We start from the raw sequence: 19,630 nt of genomic DNA, 5'->3' as shown, positions 1-19,630 counted from the left end.
AGTTGACGAATATTGTCTATTTAATAAATCAATTTTGACTTCATTTGGCTTGATAATTGACTGAAAATTTGGTAACTGCTAACAAATCTCAATCTGTTCCTGTTCAACTCTATGATTCGTTAGTAGTTAACGAATTTCGCTTGGACTAAATGAATCGTTCTATCAGTCTCCAGAAAAGGGTTGGCCAAGTGAAGTTTTGTTATTCCGTTTATGGACAGAGTTTTATACCCACACAATCCCCGTAAAGCCCTTCTTCACGGACTGGGTGATAAGATTTTTTTCTTCAAGTGAAATTCATTGTGCATTCTCGTGATGTAGACCATAAAATAAAAATGAAATGTCATATTTCATTATATGCCATTTTATTCATTTACTTTACAATATAATACAAACAAAAAATATTCATGGGATACAATCATCTAAAAGGATTAAGTAATTGCTTTGTGCAATGCGTCCTAGAACGCGGATGAATACACAGTTAATTCTTCCAACATTTTAAATGGGTTTTGGTGCACAGAGAGGAGGTGCAATTCTAAAGGCATTAAACACTTATATTTTCTTCTCAACGGCATTTTCTTTTCATAAACTACTCAGAAACTGAAATACCTGACGTTTCCCTACTTACACAAAATACATAATCAATTAAATTATAATATTTTCTATCGTTTCATCGTGTAATCGGCAACAAATATAAAAACCTGAACCAAATCGTTGAATCCTAAAACACATTCATACCGACGCGATTGAGAGATCTACTTGTGATAGAACATAAAACGCTGTCTTAAACATATGATTGAAATAATTATAATAATATCAGAAAACGTGCGTTGAATTTTTAATTTACGAGTTAGTTTATTAGAGCCAGCCAATTAACTATGTAAGGGATCACACATAACGTTAAAATTGGAGATGACGGTAGAAACGAATTTCGATTTCCGTCTTCGATATTTTATTAACGAGAAAAAAATTAGACGATTAGACGAAAATAATAATACAATAATAAGAGAAGTCCGCCTCGTTTGATCATCCATGAGTCACACGCCACATTATTGCCTAGCAGTTCAGCCAAACCGGACTCTCCATTCCACTTTTATTCTGTTTGGAGCCAAGAATGAAATGTTTGCTTTGGACCAGTGAGGAAGATACAACGCTGAGTCTTCACTTCGCCAAAAAAAAAAATTTACGACTCAGCGATAAATCTTACACTTAATCCATAAAATGGAATTCCGTAGTCGCACAGTTTGAGTGAATGCAAAACTAGTGGCGTCGACGTAGGAGTCAAGAATTGAGAATGAGGATCATGAGTGACGACTTTATACAGGGTAAAATGACAACGACGAATGATGATAGTGATGATGATGCTGCTAGACACGAAGAAGATAATGTCAATCCTTAAATAACAATGTGGATCACACATCGGAGGGGTAAGAGTTATTTGAATCAGAGTCAATGGATTTACGCTCGCGCCTTAATTTTGTTCATTGCATTAGTCAGATGTGTCATTTCAAGATTGAGCTGGGATACAAGACCCTCGAGCCTATCGACTGTATCGAGAACTTCGACTCGCTGAGTGTGTGGATTGAACCTGACCTCGAAGGGTCTGCTCATTGTTGATACCCAGCGACGGAATTTGTCTTTAGCATCTTCGAAACTCTCGGCAACGTAATAGATGGGCTGATAGTCTTGATCTTGGTAGGGTTGAACAGCGGTAGTGGATGGATCAAAGGATCGATGTTCGCATTTGTCACTCAGAGAGTGAAGAAGTTCACCGTAGGCTGATAGAAGACCAGCTCCATAAGCTTTAACTTCGGTTCCCTCTTTGCAGAGACCAAATTCAACAGTGAACCAGTAGATGGTTGATAGCTTTTCAATCTCTTCATCTGATGCCCCGAGGGAGGCCAAACCAATCTCCTGAGAGAACTGAGCGAAGCTGGGATCAGCGAGCAATGGCATATGTCCCAGAAGTTCATGAATGCAATCACTGTAACAAAAAGATATGAACATTTAATATTTTTTCGGATCTTTTGCACCAGTTCGTTGCTGACGTGCTCACTATTACCCTCTCAATTATCGCATATTTTTGTATATAGTGAAGACAGTGCCTGAATAAAGTGCGAAACTCGTTGCCAATGAAATTATCGACGTCAGCGTGTCGTTAAAAGCCAATTAGAGTTTCCATTACAAGCTTCAGAGCGGCAAGCTTAATTCTATTAAAATCTCTTTCCCCTCCCCTCACCAATATCAACTACTCCAATGACTCGACGTATGTCGTCACAATGCTGCTATCGATTGTCAACCCACCCAAAAACTTGCACCCCCTTGTACCTTGCCGTCACTAAAGCCCACCCCCCGCCCAACGAGCCCGGTCTCCCACACAAATTTGCAACTTCACCGCGGCCTAATGACAATGAGAACACTTACGGCTCTGGTGTGTGATACGGGCTGTTGATGTGTCTGACATATTGGGTGCTCTGGAATATTCTGAATGCCAAGCTAGAGAGGAAGTCCCTGGCTGTGAGCAGACCAGCAGCTGGACGAAGGGTGAAACCAGTGTTTCTCTTCAAGAAATCACTGACCTCTTGGAGCTGAGGAATACGATGTGCCTCAAAAATCTTCTCCTCCCGGAGCTTCTTGAAGACTCTCTGGTACTCGATGCAAGCGTGCTTCGGTACAAGATCAACAACAGTGTTGAACACACGCAGCCAGGTCTCATTCTCGGTTTCCGTGTATGGAATGCAGGGAATTGGATCACCGTATTTATACGCAAATGCTATTTCAGCGATGACTTTTCTGCGTGCACGATACTCCTTGTCAGCGAAGCCAGGATGATTCATGTCAAGATCAGGCTCGTACTTTGTCATCAGATGATTGCAGTTGTCAAGTTCAGATGCATGACGTGGAAACCATGGATCCTTGATACTGACAGAATTGTCAGCCAATAATGACACGTCACCCAGTGCCGAGCTCTGTCGCAAATTTCTTATCAGTTGAAGGAGACATTGACGTGTCATGTCAACTTTAATAAGTACATCGAATTGAGTGCCTTCCTTGCGTGATGGTCGGGATTCAAGGTGGGTTACCGTGCCCTTGAAATTCTCAACCGTTTTCAATATTCGGGCGAGAGAACCAATTCCATCGCGTAAACGCAGCATAAGTGCAGCTTTCTGAACAGCTGATTCACCATCTGGACTCTCGGTGATTGTCTTGGCGAGCACCACTTCCTCCTCGGTGAGTCCATAGTCTGAAGAAATTGGAATAAATAAATTATTGATAATGCATTGAAAGTGGTACAAGTAAAAGGGAAATAAGGGGAATCGATTTAGAGTCCATTTGCTCAAGTCACAATAAAGAAGACCAATAAAGTTCCTGAGGTACTGGGGAATGAAGCGTGGGGGCTTTCATAGGGAATAAGAAACATATCTAGTTATATTCCAGGGTGGAGAAGCTGAGAGAAGTGGCAAAAGCCGTCTCAACGTTAACTTCTGAAAATGCACAAAAGTCATTTTCTCCCTTTTTACAGCTTCAACCCAGCGCGACAATGGGGGAGCATTTCACCCTCCATTACTCCTCTTCACCCAGTTACCCTCGGACACTTAAGGACTTTCCTCGACATTTTCTTCAACACCTCAATACCAATGAGGATTTCTGAAGCTTTTCTTTTTGTGAGTCAATTTAATTTAGCATTTTATCTTACCATCATCGATGTCGGGCTTCCCCTCGCCATCGGAGGACGAAGCTTCGGCTTTGGCTTCTAAAAATTACCAAGACAACATTTAACAGTCATGCACATTCCAGAACGTAAAGTCAAGCGTGAAAATAAAAATTGAAATAATAAGTCACCTCCTTCCTTGGCAACGAATCTGAGTGAATCCCCCTGCTCGTCATCGCTGGATGATATGTACGGCTCCTCATGATTCTGAGGTTCTTGGGCACAAGCTGGATCAGTGCTTGAGTCTAACGAAAATGGTAGAACGAAAATAAAAATAAAACGTGCTTCATGCAGGTAACATTAAATACCATATTTTTTTATTATGACCTTAATTTTTTTTATTTTTTGAAGCGTCGAGCTGATTTTAAAAATTCGATGGCCAGATCGAAATCTTGATTGATCCCACCCTGTACCAATCTACATTCAGTGACTATTTCCCATAAATGTTTTCAGATAATTTTATCAATCAGCAAATTAACATTAACAGCCAATAGAATAGGACTTGTATTAGAAAGTGAACCAAGCAGGCAACCGACGAAATTATGTGACCGATACTTTACACATTATTTTTTTTTTACTTTATTTCTATCAACTCGATTGGTAGTATGCTTCCGAACGGATCCGAACTAATTCGATTAAAAAAGAATAGATATTCGCGATGTGAGTTTAGAAAAATATATTTAACCTATTAGTAACATGAACTTCAACAAAATAATAAATTTTGTAACAACAACAGCCGATGGATTGTGCCCATTCGAAGTCTGATATTTTCATATCATAAAAGCTATGATCATACTAAATTTTAACTTGCTATTTAATTTTTTCATCAAATTATTGAGTATAAAATACTGAAAATATAAAAAAAGGAACAATGGCAACATTCCGCGTGTTTTGTACGAGCGGGTATATATATTTTCATAGCTTTGTATGGTAGCCACTGAGACGAGTGTTTTGAAAGAAGAATTGAAATTCTTGCAGTAGTTTTTTGAAATATTGAAGAAAAACAAAAATTACAAAAGTTGCTGTATATCAGGAACTACTGGAAGGTTAATGATGGCTATCATAAGTCGAAGATTTCGATTTTTAGCTGCAAATTTTGCTTTATTTTTTACAATTTTCTCAAAATTAATCTTCAACATTGCGAATTTCCTAACACACACACAGACCTAAGTTTCATAACACTCTAGCTCCTTTTAACTTGCAATCGAAATTATAGAATCAAAAAATCCGTCAAATACAACGTTTCCACACTAATAAAAAATATAATTTTACAAACCACATTTGTTCTAGACAATTAAATGCCAAAAGTCATTCAAAAATTCGCTTTAAATTCATGTCAGAAGAATATTTGGTGGCAAAATAGTGCTTTTGTCGCTATCCCTTTGGAACCAAAAACAAGCAAAAAAAACTCTCTAAATGATATGAGCACTCACCATTGGCTCTATGTCGGGCTTCTTCAAGTACACTCGCTTTCGTTTGCTTCACCACAAGCGTCTCGAAGCGTGCATCGTCCACAAGGGATCTACGACGTGCCGGATAGCCATTCTGAAATTAATCAAAGTGATCCAAAGTTAGACGAGTGAATTCACCCAACGTTCTCAAGCAGAAAATCCGCTCCCGTCGAGAATAGAAATCCTTCAGGCTCTTCCGGATCACCCTCTCACGAGGAAATTACCGCGGAAATTGAACTTCGGGGACCTTTGACCACCTGTGGCTCCCAGCCCACACGATTTAACAAATTAAATTACTACTGCCAACCTCACTCCTGACTTCTTCTCGTTCATAACTTTTAGAAGAAAACTCTAGTCATTTTATTGTATCGGTGAGTCGCGTGTACCGAGAGAGTCCGATGGCCAAAGTGGGCCAAGTACTTTTGCCGACAGATAGACGAGCGATGAGTGTGCAATTGCATCAGCCAGTCGATTATTCCCAGGTATGGGATGCGTATTAACCGGAATGTACGGTTTGCTTTGATGACAAAAACCTTGATCAAGTGCCCGACTGTCGCACGCCATTGACCTCGTCTGTCATGTTATTGTCCAATTGAATTTAATCATCAAATTAATTGATTAATTTTTCATTCAATTTTTTTCAAATTCAGGACATCTTTTTCATTCCCAGAGTCTGGGATATTTATTTATTTATTTATATTTATTATTCACGTATTTATCATTATTAAGTATGATTTAGGACTCAGTAATGAGACCGCTAATTAAGCGATGATCGAGGGCTCCGACTTCCCCTTGAAGACCCGCTCGATATTATTATTATTCCGATTATTATTAGTACTATTGTGAGGTGTTAATAATTTTTGTGATTAACAGAAACAAGTTTTGTAGATATTTTTATAATTCAAGAATATATTCCTCCTCTCAGCTCGAGTAATGGGAAAAAATTTAATGAAAAATATAATAAAAAATGTGAAAAACTGAATGTTAAATAAACTGTTACCAAGATTTATGGTTAATAAATATTATCTTGCTGAAGATTCATTACTTAATTTTGCAGGTCTATTTGCAACAGAATTTTCATTTGTTTGTTAAAATTTGAAAATAATCGTAAATTGCGCATAATCAAGTAAAAAAAAAATGAAAAATAATTCTGGTTATTCGCAGAAATAAGTAGCCTCCATCTCTGTGTGATTTACGAGACTCGTGATAAGTCTTTTGCAGAGGTATGTGCTCCCCTTATTCTAGTTTGAGTAACGAGAAAAAAAGACAACAAAAAAAAATATAAAACGCAATAATTGGGGCAATCAGATGCTAAACTATTATAACAATTCATTGACGTTCACTTTTTTTAGTTTCTTCGTGTCATTATTTTGATTTTGTTATAACTTTGGTAAATAATTGTTGATTGAAGTAATCTCAATACGTGATGATTTACAGGAAAAATTACTCTGAATTACACTTCAAAAAGAAAGATGCACACGCGAAATTAGAAAATCCAAAAATTATACGATTACACAGCTCTGGTTGGAAAGAAAAATATGAGTAATATATAGAATAATTGAATGTTATACAAACTATTACAATCATTATAATATTTTTCTTAATGTGAAGGTGTAGTTCATTTTTAAAAATATTACATAGAAGAATAGATCAGAATTAGTCAAAATTTTGTCGCGAAATAGCTGAACGAAGTGCTGGAGAGAAAAACTTGTGAATTTTTATAACGTAATTCCGATTAAAATTACTGTGATGCTTTACAATATCGGTGCCAACTCTGGGCCTGAGAAAGTTACCACGTCGTCCAGTAAAATTTCTATATCGACCTCGTAAAAATTCAAAGTCTAATGGGTGACGATCAGATGGACGTTAAACAGGTCCCATTCAATCACAATGAGCTAACGAAAAATTGCCGTGCGGCACAGTAAAAGATGAAAGAATTTACAATAAAATAAACTGATCCAGATCGAAATTTTTAAACAATTTCTGTCAATTTTCCATTTAAACTCAAATAAAAAATCATAAAAAATCACCTTCACATTTTATACCGCTGTTTCGTTAATTTCACGAAGCTGCATATCGTTAATTACAAAATTTACCGTATTGATAAGAATTTTTATGTGTCAATACCAAACCCATTTCAGTATGATAACATTCGGCACGTCGATTCTAGTGCCCGTTGCACTAATTATTCCGTGTCTACTATCTTTCGAATAATTAACCATTCATTATTTCCATGATTTTCGGAGCGCTGATTCCCCGTGTAAAATTCCAAAAATTGCGCATAATTACGTAATTCCAAAAATTCATAAGACTATAATTACTGACGAGACCTCTTTCTCACACACACAACCACACAAAACACACAAAATAGATTTATTCCTCTCCTCGCAATTCAAGTAGCGATACGAAAAAAAAAATAACGAAAAAAACGGGAGGAATAAATGCAGCAATTAAATGCATCGCGATTAGCATAGTGTATTGGCGCGCGTGCGGTTGAGAATTATCGTAGTGAATAAATGTGAAAGAAAAGGAGACGTGTCGAGCCTCCAACTTATAACGGTTGTATTCCCGTACAACACATTGAAGCTAACGTTGACTCAGGGACTCACGCAACCAGCCGCAGCCAATATTCTCTGCCTTACAATCACTTCGTTCTCATATTTATAACATATTCATAATTATCATGTTGACAAGGACGATTGATTTCTCAATCCATGATTATCCATCCGATATTATTCCTTGTTGACGGCATCCCCTATCCTTCCCCACCCCTCCCCCTCCCCACTATTTCCATCTCTTGTATTTATTTTTCATTAAAACCTCATGATTTTTAATTAAATACCTGTAGCATCGGTGCGGGGTTTACACCTGATTTCACTACCTTCGGAAAATACGAACAAGGTCTTGGTTTTTCCACTTAGCACTAAGTTGTCGCGTGATTACCTGTATTTATTTTATTCTATCGTTCACCAGATTCTCCAGTCATTGTGTAACAGCTGAAGAATATACTTTTTAACGGGGAAACTTTAACGGTTTTTATAAATCTTTTAATCCCCAGTTTTGAACTTTCATTCGTTAACTTGTCGGAAAATATTAAAAATGTTAGTCATTGTTTAATTTTTGGTTGTTGAAAATTGAAAAATTGTTTTTAAATGCGAATGATATGATACGCAGAGGAAAATCTGTAAATTTTTACAATGTCATTCTGACGAAAATTACTGTTGCCTGACAATGTCGGCGCGATATACAGGGATGAGGAAAATTACAGTCGCCCAGGAAAATATCTTCTTCGGTCCGGGAAAATTTCTATATCGCCGCGTAAAAATTCAAAGTCTAATGGGCCAGGAGAGATGAATGTTATATGGCTGATGCAATAGGCCCCATGACGGAGTCCGACGTCGGCAATAATCGGATCTACTCGGCGCTCATCGTTAACCAATCACAGTGAGGTAACGCAAAATTCCTGTGCGGCACAGTAAAAAATGAAAGAATTTACCGATGCATAATCGGAAGGTCCCGGGTTCAAACCCCGGTCTGGACTATCCATTTTTTCAGTAATTTTTCTTGCAAAAATCATATGGAGAATTATCCTGTTCCCCTTCCTACCTCATCCAAAATCCTATCCAATGATTTCCTTTGACGTCACAAGAAATGTGGAACGCTATATAAACTTCCCGTCTTGATGATAAAAACAAAAATAAACCAAAATAAACTGATCTAGATGAGGATTTTTAAAAGATTTCTATCAATTTTTCATTTAGCCTCAAATAAAAAATGATGGACCGTCAAGTTTTATAGTGCTATTTCGTTAATTGTACAAAGCCACATATCATAATTACAAAATTTACAGTATAGATAGGAATTCGAACGATTTCTATCATTTTTTCATTTAAACTCAAATAAATAATAATAATGGACCTTCAAATGTTATAGTGCCACCACATATAATTAATTAGAAAATGTTTTAGAAAATTTATGGTATTGAGAACAATTTTTATGTATAAATAAAACACATTACATTATTCTATTTTGCACCTCGATTCTAATGCCCGCCATAATAATATTTCTGTGACTTTTCTCTTCCCACATAAAGAAGATTTTGAATGACCCAAGCTCAATCGTCACGTGTCTTAGCCAATAGATAACCGCAATTGTTGTCTCTTCGCGCATTCGTCCGACGAACCGTCAGTCATTACTATTTAAGTCATTTTGTGACCTCAAAACCGAAAGAAAATGTCGCAAAACCGTCTGATTTCCAGTCGATTGTTTAACAATGTCAGGGGAATATCTTGGAACAGTTTACTCTGAGAAATTTGTCTTTAAAAAATTAACCCAACTTTCTATCACGAAATTAGATCCTCGCCCTCCCCGGAAGAACGATATGACCCGAAACTAATGACCTTCAATTTTTTCTTCTCATCAATACCGGTGAAGAACCTTTCCGAGACTTTCAAACTTTTACCAACTGTTTTACTCCGTCAGTCCTTAACATGATTTATCGGGTATTTACGGGTTATTTATTAATGCGTAGCTATGTCGATCGAATGTTTTGAATAATCGCTGCTGTAGTAATTTGTCACGACAAGATTGTGTGACATAATCGACGAGATTACTCCGGCGATTATGGGAGACATCATCATCATCATCTAACGGTTATCAGTGGTATGAAAGTGCGAGTAATGGGCCTGACTTTCTCCGGGCGTTACTGGTCTCTTGATAATTCTCTTTATTTTCTTTCTTTTCGTCCTCAACAGGCAGGTGATTCAATGCCGTTGAACTCCAATCGTCAACGAGATGATGAAATGCTTTGAGAATATTTCGTTTGAACTGTCATCGCTCTTCCGCCTACTAAACTTTTTTTTTAGAGGATTATTATTTTTATTTATTTTTGTCAGTGGGAAGATCCTTGTCGTCGATCAGAATTTGATAATTAGTGGACTCAGTCTTTCCAGATGTAGGTCACTACCAATTTCCGTTGATTTTAGAATATTTCAAACGATAAATAATGACAGAAAGTTGTAAATAGCAATAATTGTTAGATAGCTTGTAATACATTTACACATGATATCAACGCAAGCTCTATCTTGGAATTTCAGTGAAAGATTTCATTATTTTTTAATGGAGGATTGTCGGATTTTTCAATACTCAAAAGTCGAGGTCTGATGCAGACAGGAAATTTAGATTTTTGAAAGCACATCATTAATTTTCATAAATGTATTATTGAAATATTTAGGTGTATTCATTCAATTATTTTTAGAAAGAATGACTGTTACGAAAATGAATCAACACAGAAAGCTTCAGTCTTCAGTCAATTTACATAGACATAAACAATGATTCCACAGGAAGAAAGAACAGAGAGTTCTTTCAAGAGGTGACAAATATTTTTTGGTCTTTGTGACCAGTCTTGAGTCTTCTAAAGAGACCCCTAGAGTACAGATGTTTTTTCCTCGTGTCAATTATAAAAATAAAAGATTATTTAAATTAGAATGGTAAATCCACTCTCTTTTATATTCAATTAAACTTCGTTTCCAATATGTAATTCCATAATTCATCAGAATTCCAAATTATGAAGTGCAATAACTGCAGAACTTGAAATTCTGTGATTTTTAGTCACTTTAGCTCATGTTGAGAGTGTTTTTGGAGTCTAAAATCAATTCCCAAATTTCTGGAATTAAATTGTTTTCTTTTTCAGTAAATTCAGCTGCATATTTCAACTGCATAATTCATAACTGTACGTCAATGAGATTTAGCACTCTTTTGTTGTTGAAAGTATATCACATGACACCTTGACTCAATCAATGTGACATTGATATTCAATCACTTCTGAATTTGATCCCTTTCAAATGTTCTTGATTTTGAGAACTTGACCTTTCTCAATTCAAGGACTTCCTAGTTCTCATTTCAAGAACGTCTTTCTTTTGGAATAAATATGTTTTACTACTTTATTTTGAAGAGTATTATCCTAGACTTGAGAGAATAGTTTTCTAGCCCTTGAACAATGCAATTCAAGTCCTGAATTTTTTTTTGTATTACTGACATTATTCTAAAAATAAGAAACTCTCTATCATTGACATTAATTAATTGGCTTTATTATCAATTAATTGTTAATGAGCGAAAAATTGTCAGTTCATGTGGCAACAAAAATCTGAATGAACATTTCCGGTAGCAAAGAATATCATTGTATGTGCGATAGGGATCAATATCGTTAACTTCAGTTGCGTAGGTCTTTGGGACCAAGGGCAGTCCCTCCGGAAGAAAATGGACAAGGCCAAGAACTAAAATTCGTTGACAATTTGTCACGTATGAAGCTTATGGACTGGGTTATATTTTCTGGACTATGAATTCCATTGGCGGATCCAAAAAATGTGAACGGTATTTATTATGCCATTTACGGAAGAAAATAGATTATATTGAAAAGTGACAGTTGTTTACTATTGTCACATAAGAGGTTTTTTGATGTTGCCAGACTTTGCTGCGTGGGAACCCATTAGGAATGACCAACAACATGGGACTTATCGTTTGGGATTATTCGTTTTACTACAGTTAAAAAAATTGTTTTGCGTTGAATAAACATTTTGTGAGATTACCAAATGAGAAAATTCCCTGAACAAGTTATTCATTCAGGTTTTTTCCTCGAAATAATTTAATTGCCATGGATCGATGAATAAATGGAGATTTAAGTGATGGCTTATCGTAAATTTTCATTTTTAAGTCTTCATTTGATTTCGTTTTGACGTTGAGGTGTCAGTAGAATTTTTTGAAATAGAACTGAATTGGAATTCTGCTCATTAAAATGTAGTAATTGTTAATAATGTATTTGTTATCAAATGAAAAGTGCAATCAATCACAATTCAATAACAACAGTAAGTACTGAAATTGAAATTATTGATGATCGTTTCCGATAAGTTTTGGAATAATTAACCGAGTCTTTGATAATAATCTGCATCAAAAATTTGGGAAAAAATGTAATGTCATTTTGATTGGATCGTTCAAGTGCAGTTTTTGGATAATAGGAAATTTCAGGAATAATAGAGTGATTTGGTCATTTATGGATTATTACCGGAATTCCAATGGAAATTAATATGACTTCACGAAGATGTTCAGTATTTTTTTTTAATTTTAGTTGAAAATTTGCATTTGCAAGAAAATTAGAAATTGAAAAAAAATTTATCGAACTCTCCAGAAACCGACAGATTTTTTCACATTAATTGTTAAGGCCACATGTACTCGCTTTTTATTGCAAACTTTGAGACATTTGAGGAATTATTTCCGATTTCTTATCATTTCTGATTGTTTTTGTCAATTTCTGGGAAACTTTGAATCCCATAGACGTGAAAAATTATACATTTTCAAGTCTTCAATATTTCGAAAAGTCGCCCCAGAAATCAGGAAAATTCTTCAACTCAAATGAAATTTAAAAACTCGACATTTTTTCACATCAATTTGCTCAAAGATTCTTCAGAAATTTGTAAAAAACTTGCAATTAAAAGTGTTTAATGACCCCTTAATCTGAAATTTCAAGTATAATTGTCCATCACTGTGTTTAAAATAAAATAAAATTCTATATCTCAGTATCTCAGTACGAACTTTAATCAAATGAGCTGATAGAGGGCGATAAGGGCTGGCATATCCCAAAAAAAATGTCACCGAATTTTCCAAATTTCACCCAGAACATTGAGAATGTCCCTGTCCCCAGGTGTCAAAAAAATGTTGATAGAATTTATGTACCGCGGAGAAAGTCGAGGCCGCTGAAGAGGTCCACACTCTGATGTCCCGAGATAACTCCCAAACGTGTTCACCGTCTTTCTCATTCTCCCGTAACCTGCATTCCCACTTCACGTGACGACAGATAACTTCCCCTAATGACATTCAGCTCTTGTCGTAGCAACCCCACACCCGCCAGCAATAATGACCCCTCAAACTTCAACGTGAACCTAAAAATCAGTCCGGCCCGTTGCCGCTGATTCCGATGCAATTAATCTCCTCGCTCTCGATTGACCGGTTACCGGTTGTGGCGATAACTCGAGGGAGTTCGAGAGCAAGTAGAATAGTCCGAGAATGATCAGACACCCCTGAGAATTCCCTCTAAAAATCCATCGAATTCCCGGTCAATGACTACTCGAACGGGCGAATTCCCTGCGACGAGTGGTCACAATTTCATCACGAACAAATACAAAAATTTCGTATAATCATTAAAAAACCGGAATGATAAGTTTATTTTTGCCTGATTCCATGTGTTTTCAGCGTATCAAAACAAAATAAATCGCAAACACGTGGCCTTGATGGAATCGTCGAGTCAGGACGATGGGGCCAAGGATTTCCCACCGAGTGGATTTGGGTGCCCCATAAATCCCGAAAATCTTGAGTTCATGAGAAAAAAAATGTTAAATTTCACGATAAACGATACGAGGATGGCCCTATTTCAATTAAAGTCCACCGCAAGGTCGTTGTGCAACCGTCTTGACAATTAAATCCCGTGAACTTTCTCCATTCGTCATTCGTTTCCCTCAGCCTCTGTGTATTACTGATCCCGTGAATAGTTAGTGAAGGATTTCACTCTCGATGAACGGTTTGTGCTACGTGACGAGGAAGCAACTTACACCGGAAAAAGAAAGATGAAAGAGGACAAGATCATTCGTGAAATTCACTCGACGCGTTATTCCCGGCTTTCGGTTATATTTACTCCTTTTACATATTTTTCTGATGTAATTTTTTACGAACGTTACGAAAGATGTACCGGTAGTCAGGTCCCCCGGAATTCCAATAATCAATTTAAATTTACCGATTTCCATGAACTTTCCACTGTCTCCAAATAATGAAAATAAAAAACCTGATAAAAAGGGCAAATGACAGATCGACTCGTCTCGATGCTCTACGATTTTTTCAAGGACTCAATAATTATTATACTCCTGCCTCTGTTTTTCGAAATTTCTCGTAAATTTTAGTGACCATTTTCAAAAGTTTCCTGAGAAAGTAGGGAAATTCGTCAAAGTCGATGGAAAAATTTGGTTTTTTACAGTTTTTCACGTCAATTTGACCCAACCATTTGTTCCTCAGAAATTTATTAAAAAATTGAAAAATGGCAACGTACCGGCGATAACCCCTGAACCCCTTTAAATCGATCATCAAATGCTGTCAATAATTAATTTAATTTTCCTGATTTTCATGAACTCTCCACTGCTTCCAAATAATGTAAATAAAAATCTGATAATAGCGGCAACTCACCTCGATGCTGTACGATTTCTTGATAGCGAACATCTCGCGATTCTTCTGTGCAGCTGCAACTGCCATCATAATGTTCTCAATCGTTACTTCCCGGTGATAAATGTCCTCCAAACTGATGAAGAGCCTCCTCGAGACGCTTTCAAGTTCAACAAAAAGAGAGTGACTGACACACGCTGGACCTCACTGCCCTTGACTCTTCACAAAAGTTGAACGTTGATGTTGATGTTAATCAGGATAGACAAAAACTTGGAGTTTAAAAAAAAAAACTCGCGAATTTCTTAGACCACAAAAAATTAACTCCTCTGTCTGTCGTCAATTCGTATTTAGTTGTCACGTTGTTGAATGATTTTCCCTCCAAGTTTGTTTGAATATCACTCCAGAGATTTTAATTAAAAAAAAACAATATCAAACGAAAATGTTATCTTTTATCTCACGGCTGATATTTCGTCTCCTGCTTTGGCGAAGCGAACGAGCGAATGCGACGTCGGGGCGAATCGCCGCTGCATATAAACGTTACCTCCCTTCACCGCCTCGCGCTTCGGGTCAGGGGTGCCCCCCCCTCCCCCACTATTTTCCCCAGGCAAAGGGGGAAAAAAAAAATTTCCCCCCTGTGGATGATGACGGGAATGAGACAAAATGTGAGTGGGAGGTTTGAAAATTGTAAAGGGCTTTTTCGAGTTGTCGACTCTCATTCCTCGAACACCTTCAACACTTTCGTTGTTCTCATTGATGGATTAAAGGGACTGCGAACAGGTGATTTGTCCTGGAACCACGCGTTTACTTTGTGTCCGGTCCTCTCATTGGTTGGGATTTTTTTTTATTCATCTCAATGGACTAGTGCCGGTGTGTGGGTGTTTGCGTGCGCAGGCATGAACACGGGGAGTTCCCGTGCGGTTCGAATTGTTGGATACGGTGAGGACTACGTGAAACCAATAGCTGATTCACGGAGTTTGAGATGATACGTTTACTTGTCAGTCAACGAACGGCCGGTGGTGACAGTGCTGGATGATAACTCCGTTGTGGGGTGTTGAAGATCCTTTGGTTGGGTTCTGGACGTGGACTGGAGGGTCCGGGGAGGCGATCGACGCTTTTTCGGAATTTTCGGTGGATTTTTTCGGTGAATTGAGGCAGAAGTGGAGCCGTGAATTGATGAGGTTTTATTTGCAGGATTGAGGGGCGAATGAGTAGATTTCCGATGCCAGAAAATTTTTAATGAGGGCATTATTTAGTTTTGTTGGCATTTCCGGGGAGTTTAAGGGACTAATCGATTTACATTGTCTTATCACTTGACTCTGGGATAGTAATGATGATAATTGGAATAAAATGGGATAAATTTCGTGGTGAATAACAGAGAAGTCTTCAATAATTTCATGAATAAGGGATAATGATGAAAGGGTTGAAGCGGTTTATGTATCACATAAACCCTTAGATTCATGACATCTTGCGCATAAAATTGTACAGCAATTTTCGAGATTAAATCTCTCAAATCTGGATAATTTCAATGTTTTCATGAATGTTTTAGTGGGAAATTTCAACGGCAAATTTTCGACTTCTAGAGTGGTGGAAAAAAAGAAAAATCTCATGGACAGTTGACTGTTAATTTTCAGGGAAGTTGCCTTGAATGCAATTTAGAGATTTAAAAATCATGAAATTTCCAGTGTCACTGAAAATTCAGTAAAGTTTCAGGATCCAAAGGCGCATGAGAATGAGAATTATTTCATTCATTTAAACGCACAATCTAATATCAATATCCGGCATCGAATTATGTTGAATTGTGCCTGTCTCATTCAGTGCCGCTGTCCTTCAAATTAAAGAATATATTCACCAGAATTAACTGGTTTTCTATTTATTTTCGGAGAAAACTAGAAGTAAGATTTTCAGTTGTGATCGATTTTTCTATAAAATTTTCAATGTTCTGAAATAGTAAGAGGATCGAGGGTTATTCACGGGCGAGATCCCAGTGCCACTCTTGATTGAAATCACTTGAAATTCAATGAAATCATCTGAAATGATCTCTGCGATTGATTTTCTTTTGAACTCAGTTATTTATCTACTCCTTGAAGAATGAATCTCATGCAATTTCATGCGAGATGCTCATACCAGATCTAATTTTATCATTCGGTCCGATTCTGCTCAGTTGTCCTCAAGTAATTGAGTGGATCAGTGAAATCCGAAAATTGAAATCAACTGAAAGGAGTTGAAAATTCTAAGAAATCACTTAAAATCTCATCGAAATAGTTTTAAAATCAGTTGAAATTGTAAATCATTTTGTTGTGATATTCAACTGTCAATAACACCTCGGATAAGATGAATTTTTGAGGAATTTCCGAGGAATATTCAGACAAGTTAATAGTGAACCCCACCGACAATTGACATTTCCTAACATTTTCAACAATTTACGTACTATAAATTATGAACATGAATTTAGATTGTTTGCTTAATTTTTAAATGTTTTATTAGCTATTTATTATTACATGTACTTAACATTGTAATGATTCAAGAAAGTTTGAAACTATTACAAGAAATTAATACAACAATTTCGAAATATGAGGGGGATTCTAATATATCTGGTAATGTTAGTCTCTTTATTCTAGGAATATTGGCAGAATGATGATGTGCTTGAAATTTGCATAAATTTGGGTCGATTGTGAACGAACACAAATCAGACTTATTAAAAGACGTATGTTAATTGCAGGCTTCATCAGTACTGTGTTTGCAAGGAAAAATCTGGGAAATTCACATTGAGAAATCATGAGGAATAGATGGCGGTCAACAACGAGATCGAGGGCAATAGACGTCATTGGAAAGGCCTTAAATTTTTCTCAGAATTCAAAGTGGAATATCTGAAATAGATTTTGTGACGTCAAAAATTCAGATAATTTTATTACTAGAACTTTATTACTAGAAAATGAAATTTGTGGATTAAATCAATTCCACCTCTACTACATTATAATTTTTAAATAAGAAAAAACTTGTTATTTCCATAGAAATTATACAATAAATTAGTTATTCAGACTTTAAAGACGTCAATTTGATTCTCCATCTTCTTTTTATAGCGGGTAACCAATTAAAAATCGGTAAAAATTAAAACATATACTTTTTACAACCAAACCAAGAAATACTAGAAAATTCTTCAATTATTGACGATTGGAAAATGATCCCAAGTAATTTAAGATTGAGTCAACTACCCCAACAATTTCTCTGGTCAAATTTCAACAAACGACAATATTTAACGGACTTCACAAATTTTTTTCTGGAATTTATTATTCAATGCAAAAAATAGATTTTTTCTTTGTCGTTGACTTCTCCTGCTAACGTTCTCAAAAAAATACCCGAACTATTCACCCGAAAATTCATCAGTATTTCCCATTATCAGGAAAAACAATTATTCTCCATTTTTGAATGATCTACCATAAAATTGTTATATTATCACATATAATACCACAAGTGGTTCAAAATTATCGAATATTTCCCGATAGATTCGTTGCAAACAAATGAAGGAGTCAAGTTTTTCAGGCTAAAAAATCACGAGTGCGAAGCACGAGTGATTTTTCCTGAAAAACTTGACGACTTCATTTGTATGCAGGGAACCTAGAGGGAAATATTCTATAATTTTGAAGCTCGAGTGGTATTCAGGGGATTATTTTTCCTATCCAAATTTCGGCCAAGAGAATTGTGCCATGACATGAAAAGAGGTTTATTTGGTTAAGTGTCGTTTGTTTACCAAAATATTCAAAAAATTATCGCTGATATTCGAGGTAGGCTATACAAAATATCAACAACTGGTGCAATTCTATTGGCTGAAATTTGGGTGGGAAAAATAATCCGCAAAAAACCATATCATTTTGCAATCCATCATTCGTCTCTCGAGAACTATTCCTCCTTCCATAACTGTATTATTTCTCAATTATCTCACGTATCAATACAATTAATAAAAAATAATTGTTTCTACCACTACATAAAACACGTTAAACCCCCCCTTTGAGATCTGCAATTTTTGTTGAATATTAAGGATTCAAGTTTAACAATTCTTCATTCGTGTAAGGCAGTCAAATCGTTGCAACTGAAAATTGGTATGAATGAGCAAGATACTCTCAAGATGGCTCAGATGTTACTCGTATAATGAGTACTTTGGAACTGAGCTGGATAAGGTAATGATTGGAAATGAGTTATTATAAATAGTAATTTTAGAGGTAAGTTAAACTATTTCTTTTCTTTATTATTTAACTCAAATAATTATGTCCAGAAGACACATCCGCTCTATACCGATTCCTTAGAGGAACTCACTAGATTTTACAAAGGGAAATAACACCCTGGACCTTCTAGTCACATGCTCTTAAAGAGTCCTATTCATTCCACTTTGTCTACATACTTCAAATCAAACCTAAACATCATACCTCACACTTCTCAAATTCCTGTCCATGAAAATGTTTTTCAATTCAAGTATGAACAGAAGAGAATAAGATTGATTTTTGTTTTCTATTTAGTTCATGAAAAATCCAACAGTAATGAAGGGTGTTTCAAGGATAGTTTTTTCAAAAAGTGAGGATTGAAAAGAGCAAAAAAAATACGACTGTATCTTAAGCCCATATAAGTTAAATTTATTATCATGTGAGATTATTTATCTCGGAGAGACCGTCTATGTGGTCTTACGACGAAACCTCCAGATGAATATTTACTAAATAATATAAATAAGTGACTAACTTTGGAAAGAAACAAATCATAGTACCAATTGCTCTCGAACCGAGATTATCTCATTAAAATCGAGTTCAACTGCTCTTATATAAAATTATCTTTGATTCATTAACCTGACTTTCAACAAAATCAATAGTGAGGAGTGGGAGTACTGTAGGAACAGAGGCCCAAAGGTTCACGGAACACTTGACGCTATTTACTTGAAACGTATATTTACAACATTTTCACGTTTTTAAGGATTAAAAATATTCTCAAATGTATTTATCTATCAACTCAGCTGTGAAAATAGGAGAATATTTTGAAGGCTATCGATACTAATTAATTTCTGACTTTTCCAGTTCTTACAGAAAATAAAGAACAAAAGCTTTAAAATAAAATGCTGGGCACACAATATTTTACAAGAAAATTTTTCTCGCTTGTGTAATCGATCGAGAATCAACATAACTCGTACGGGCTATTGACCCCAATTATTTGGATCCGAAATAATTGCTTCAGTCTGAAGACGCGATTGCCCGGAGGCAATGATACCTCAGACGTCACACCTGATGTC

The 19,630-nt window shown here is 36.2% G+C and overlaps 1 protein-coding gene across 1 annotated transcript; it reads right to left on the bottom strand.

Annotated features, from left to right (window-relative positions):
- Positions 1 to 345: 345 nt before the first annotated feature.
- On the bottom strand, positions 346 to 14,878 carry LOC135167758 (tyrosine 3-monooxygenase). The gene is made up of 6 exons (XM_064131279.1): positions 14,386 to 14,878; positions 5,143 to 5,254; positions 3,841 to 3,954; positions 3,695 to 3,751; positions 2,422 to 3,241; positions 346 to 1,981 (listed from the first exon to the last, which is right to left on the bottom strand). The coding sequence occupies exons 1-6, from the start codon at positions 14,452 to 14,454 to the stop codon at positions 1,456 to 1,458; spliced, it is 1,698 nt and encodes a 565-aa protein (XP_063987349.1). The 5' UTR covers positions 14,455 to 14,878; the 3' UTR covers positions 346 to 1,455.
- Between the last annotated feature and the right edge of the window lie 4,752 nt (positions 14,879 to 19,630).

This window comes from Diachasmimorpha longicaudata, chromosome 11 (assembly GCF_034640455.1).
Source record: "Diachasmimorpha longicaudata isolate KC_UGA_2023 chromosome 11, iyDiaLong2, whole genome shotgun sequence".
Classification (NCBI taxonomy): Eukaryota; Metazoa; Arthropoda; class Insecta; order Hymenoptera; family Braconidae; genus Diachasmimorpha; species Diachasmimorpha longicaudata.
The sequence above is the reverse complement of the archived record's forward strand: the minus strand, read 5'-3'. Positions and strand labels throughout refer to the sequence as shown.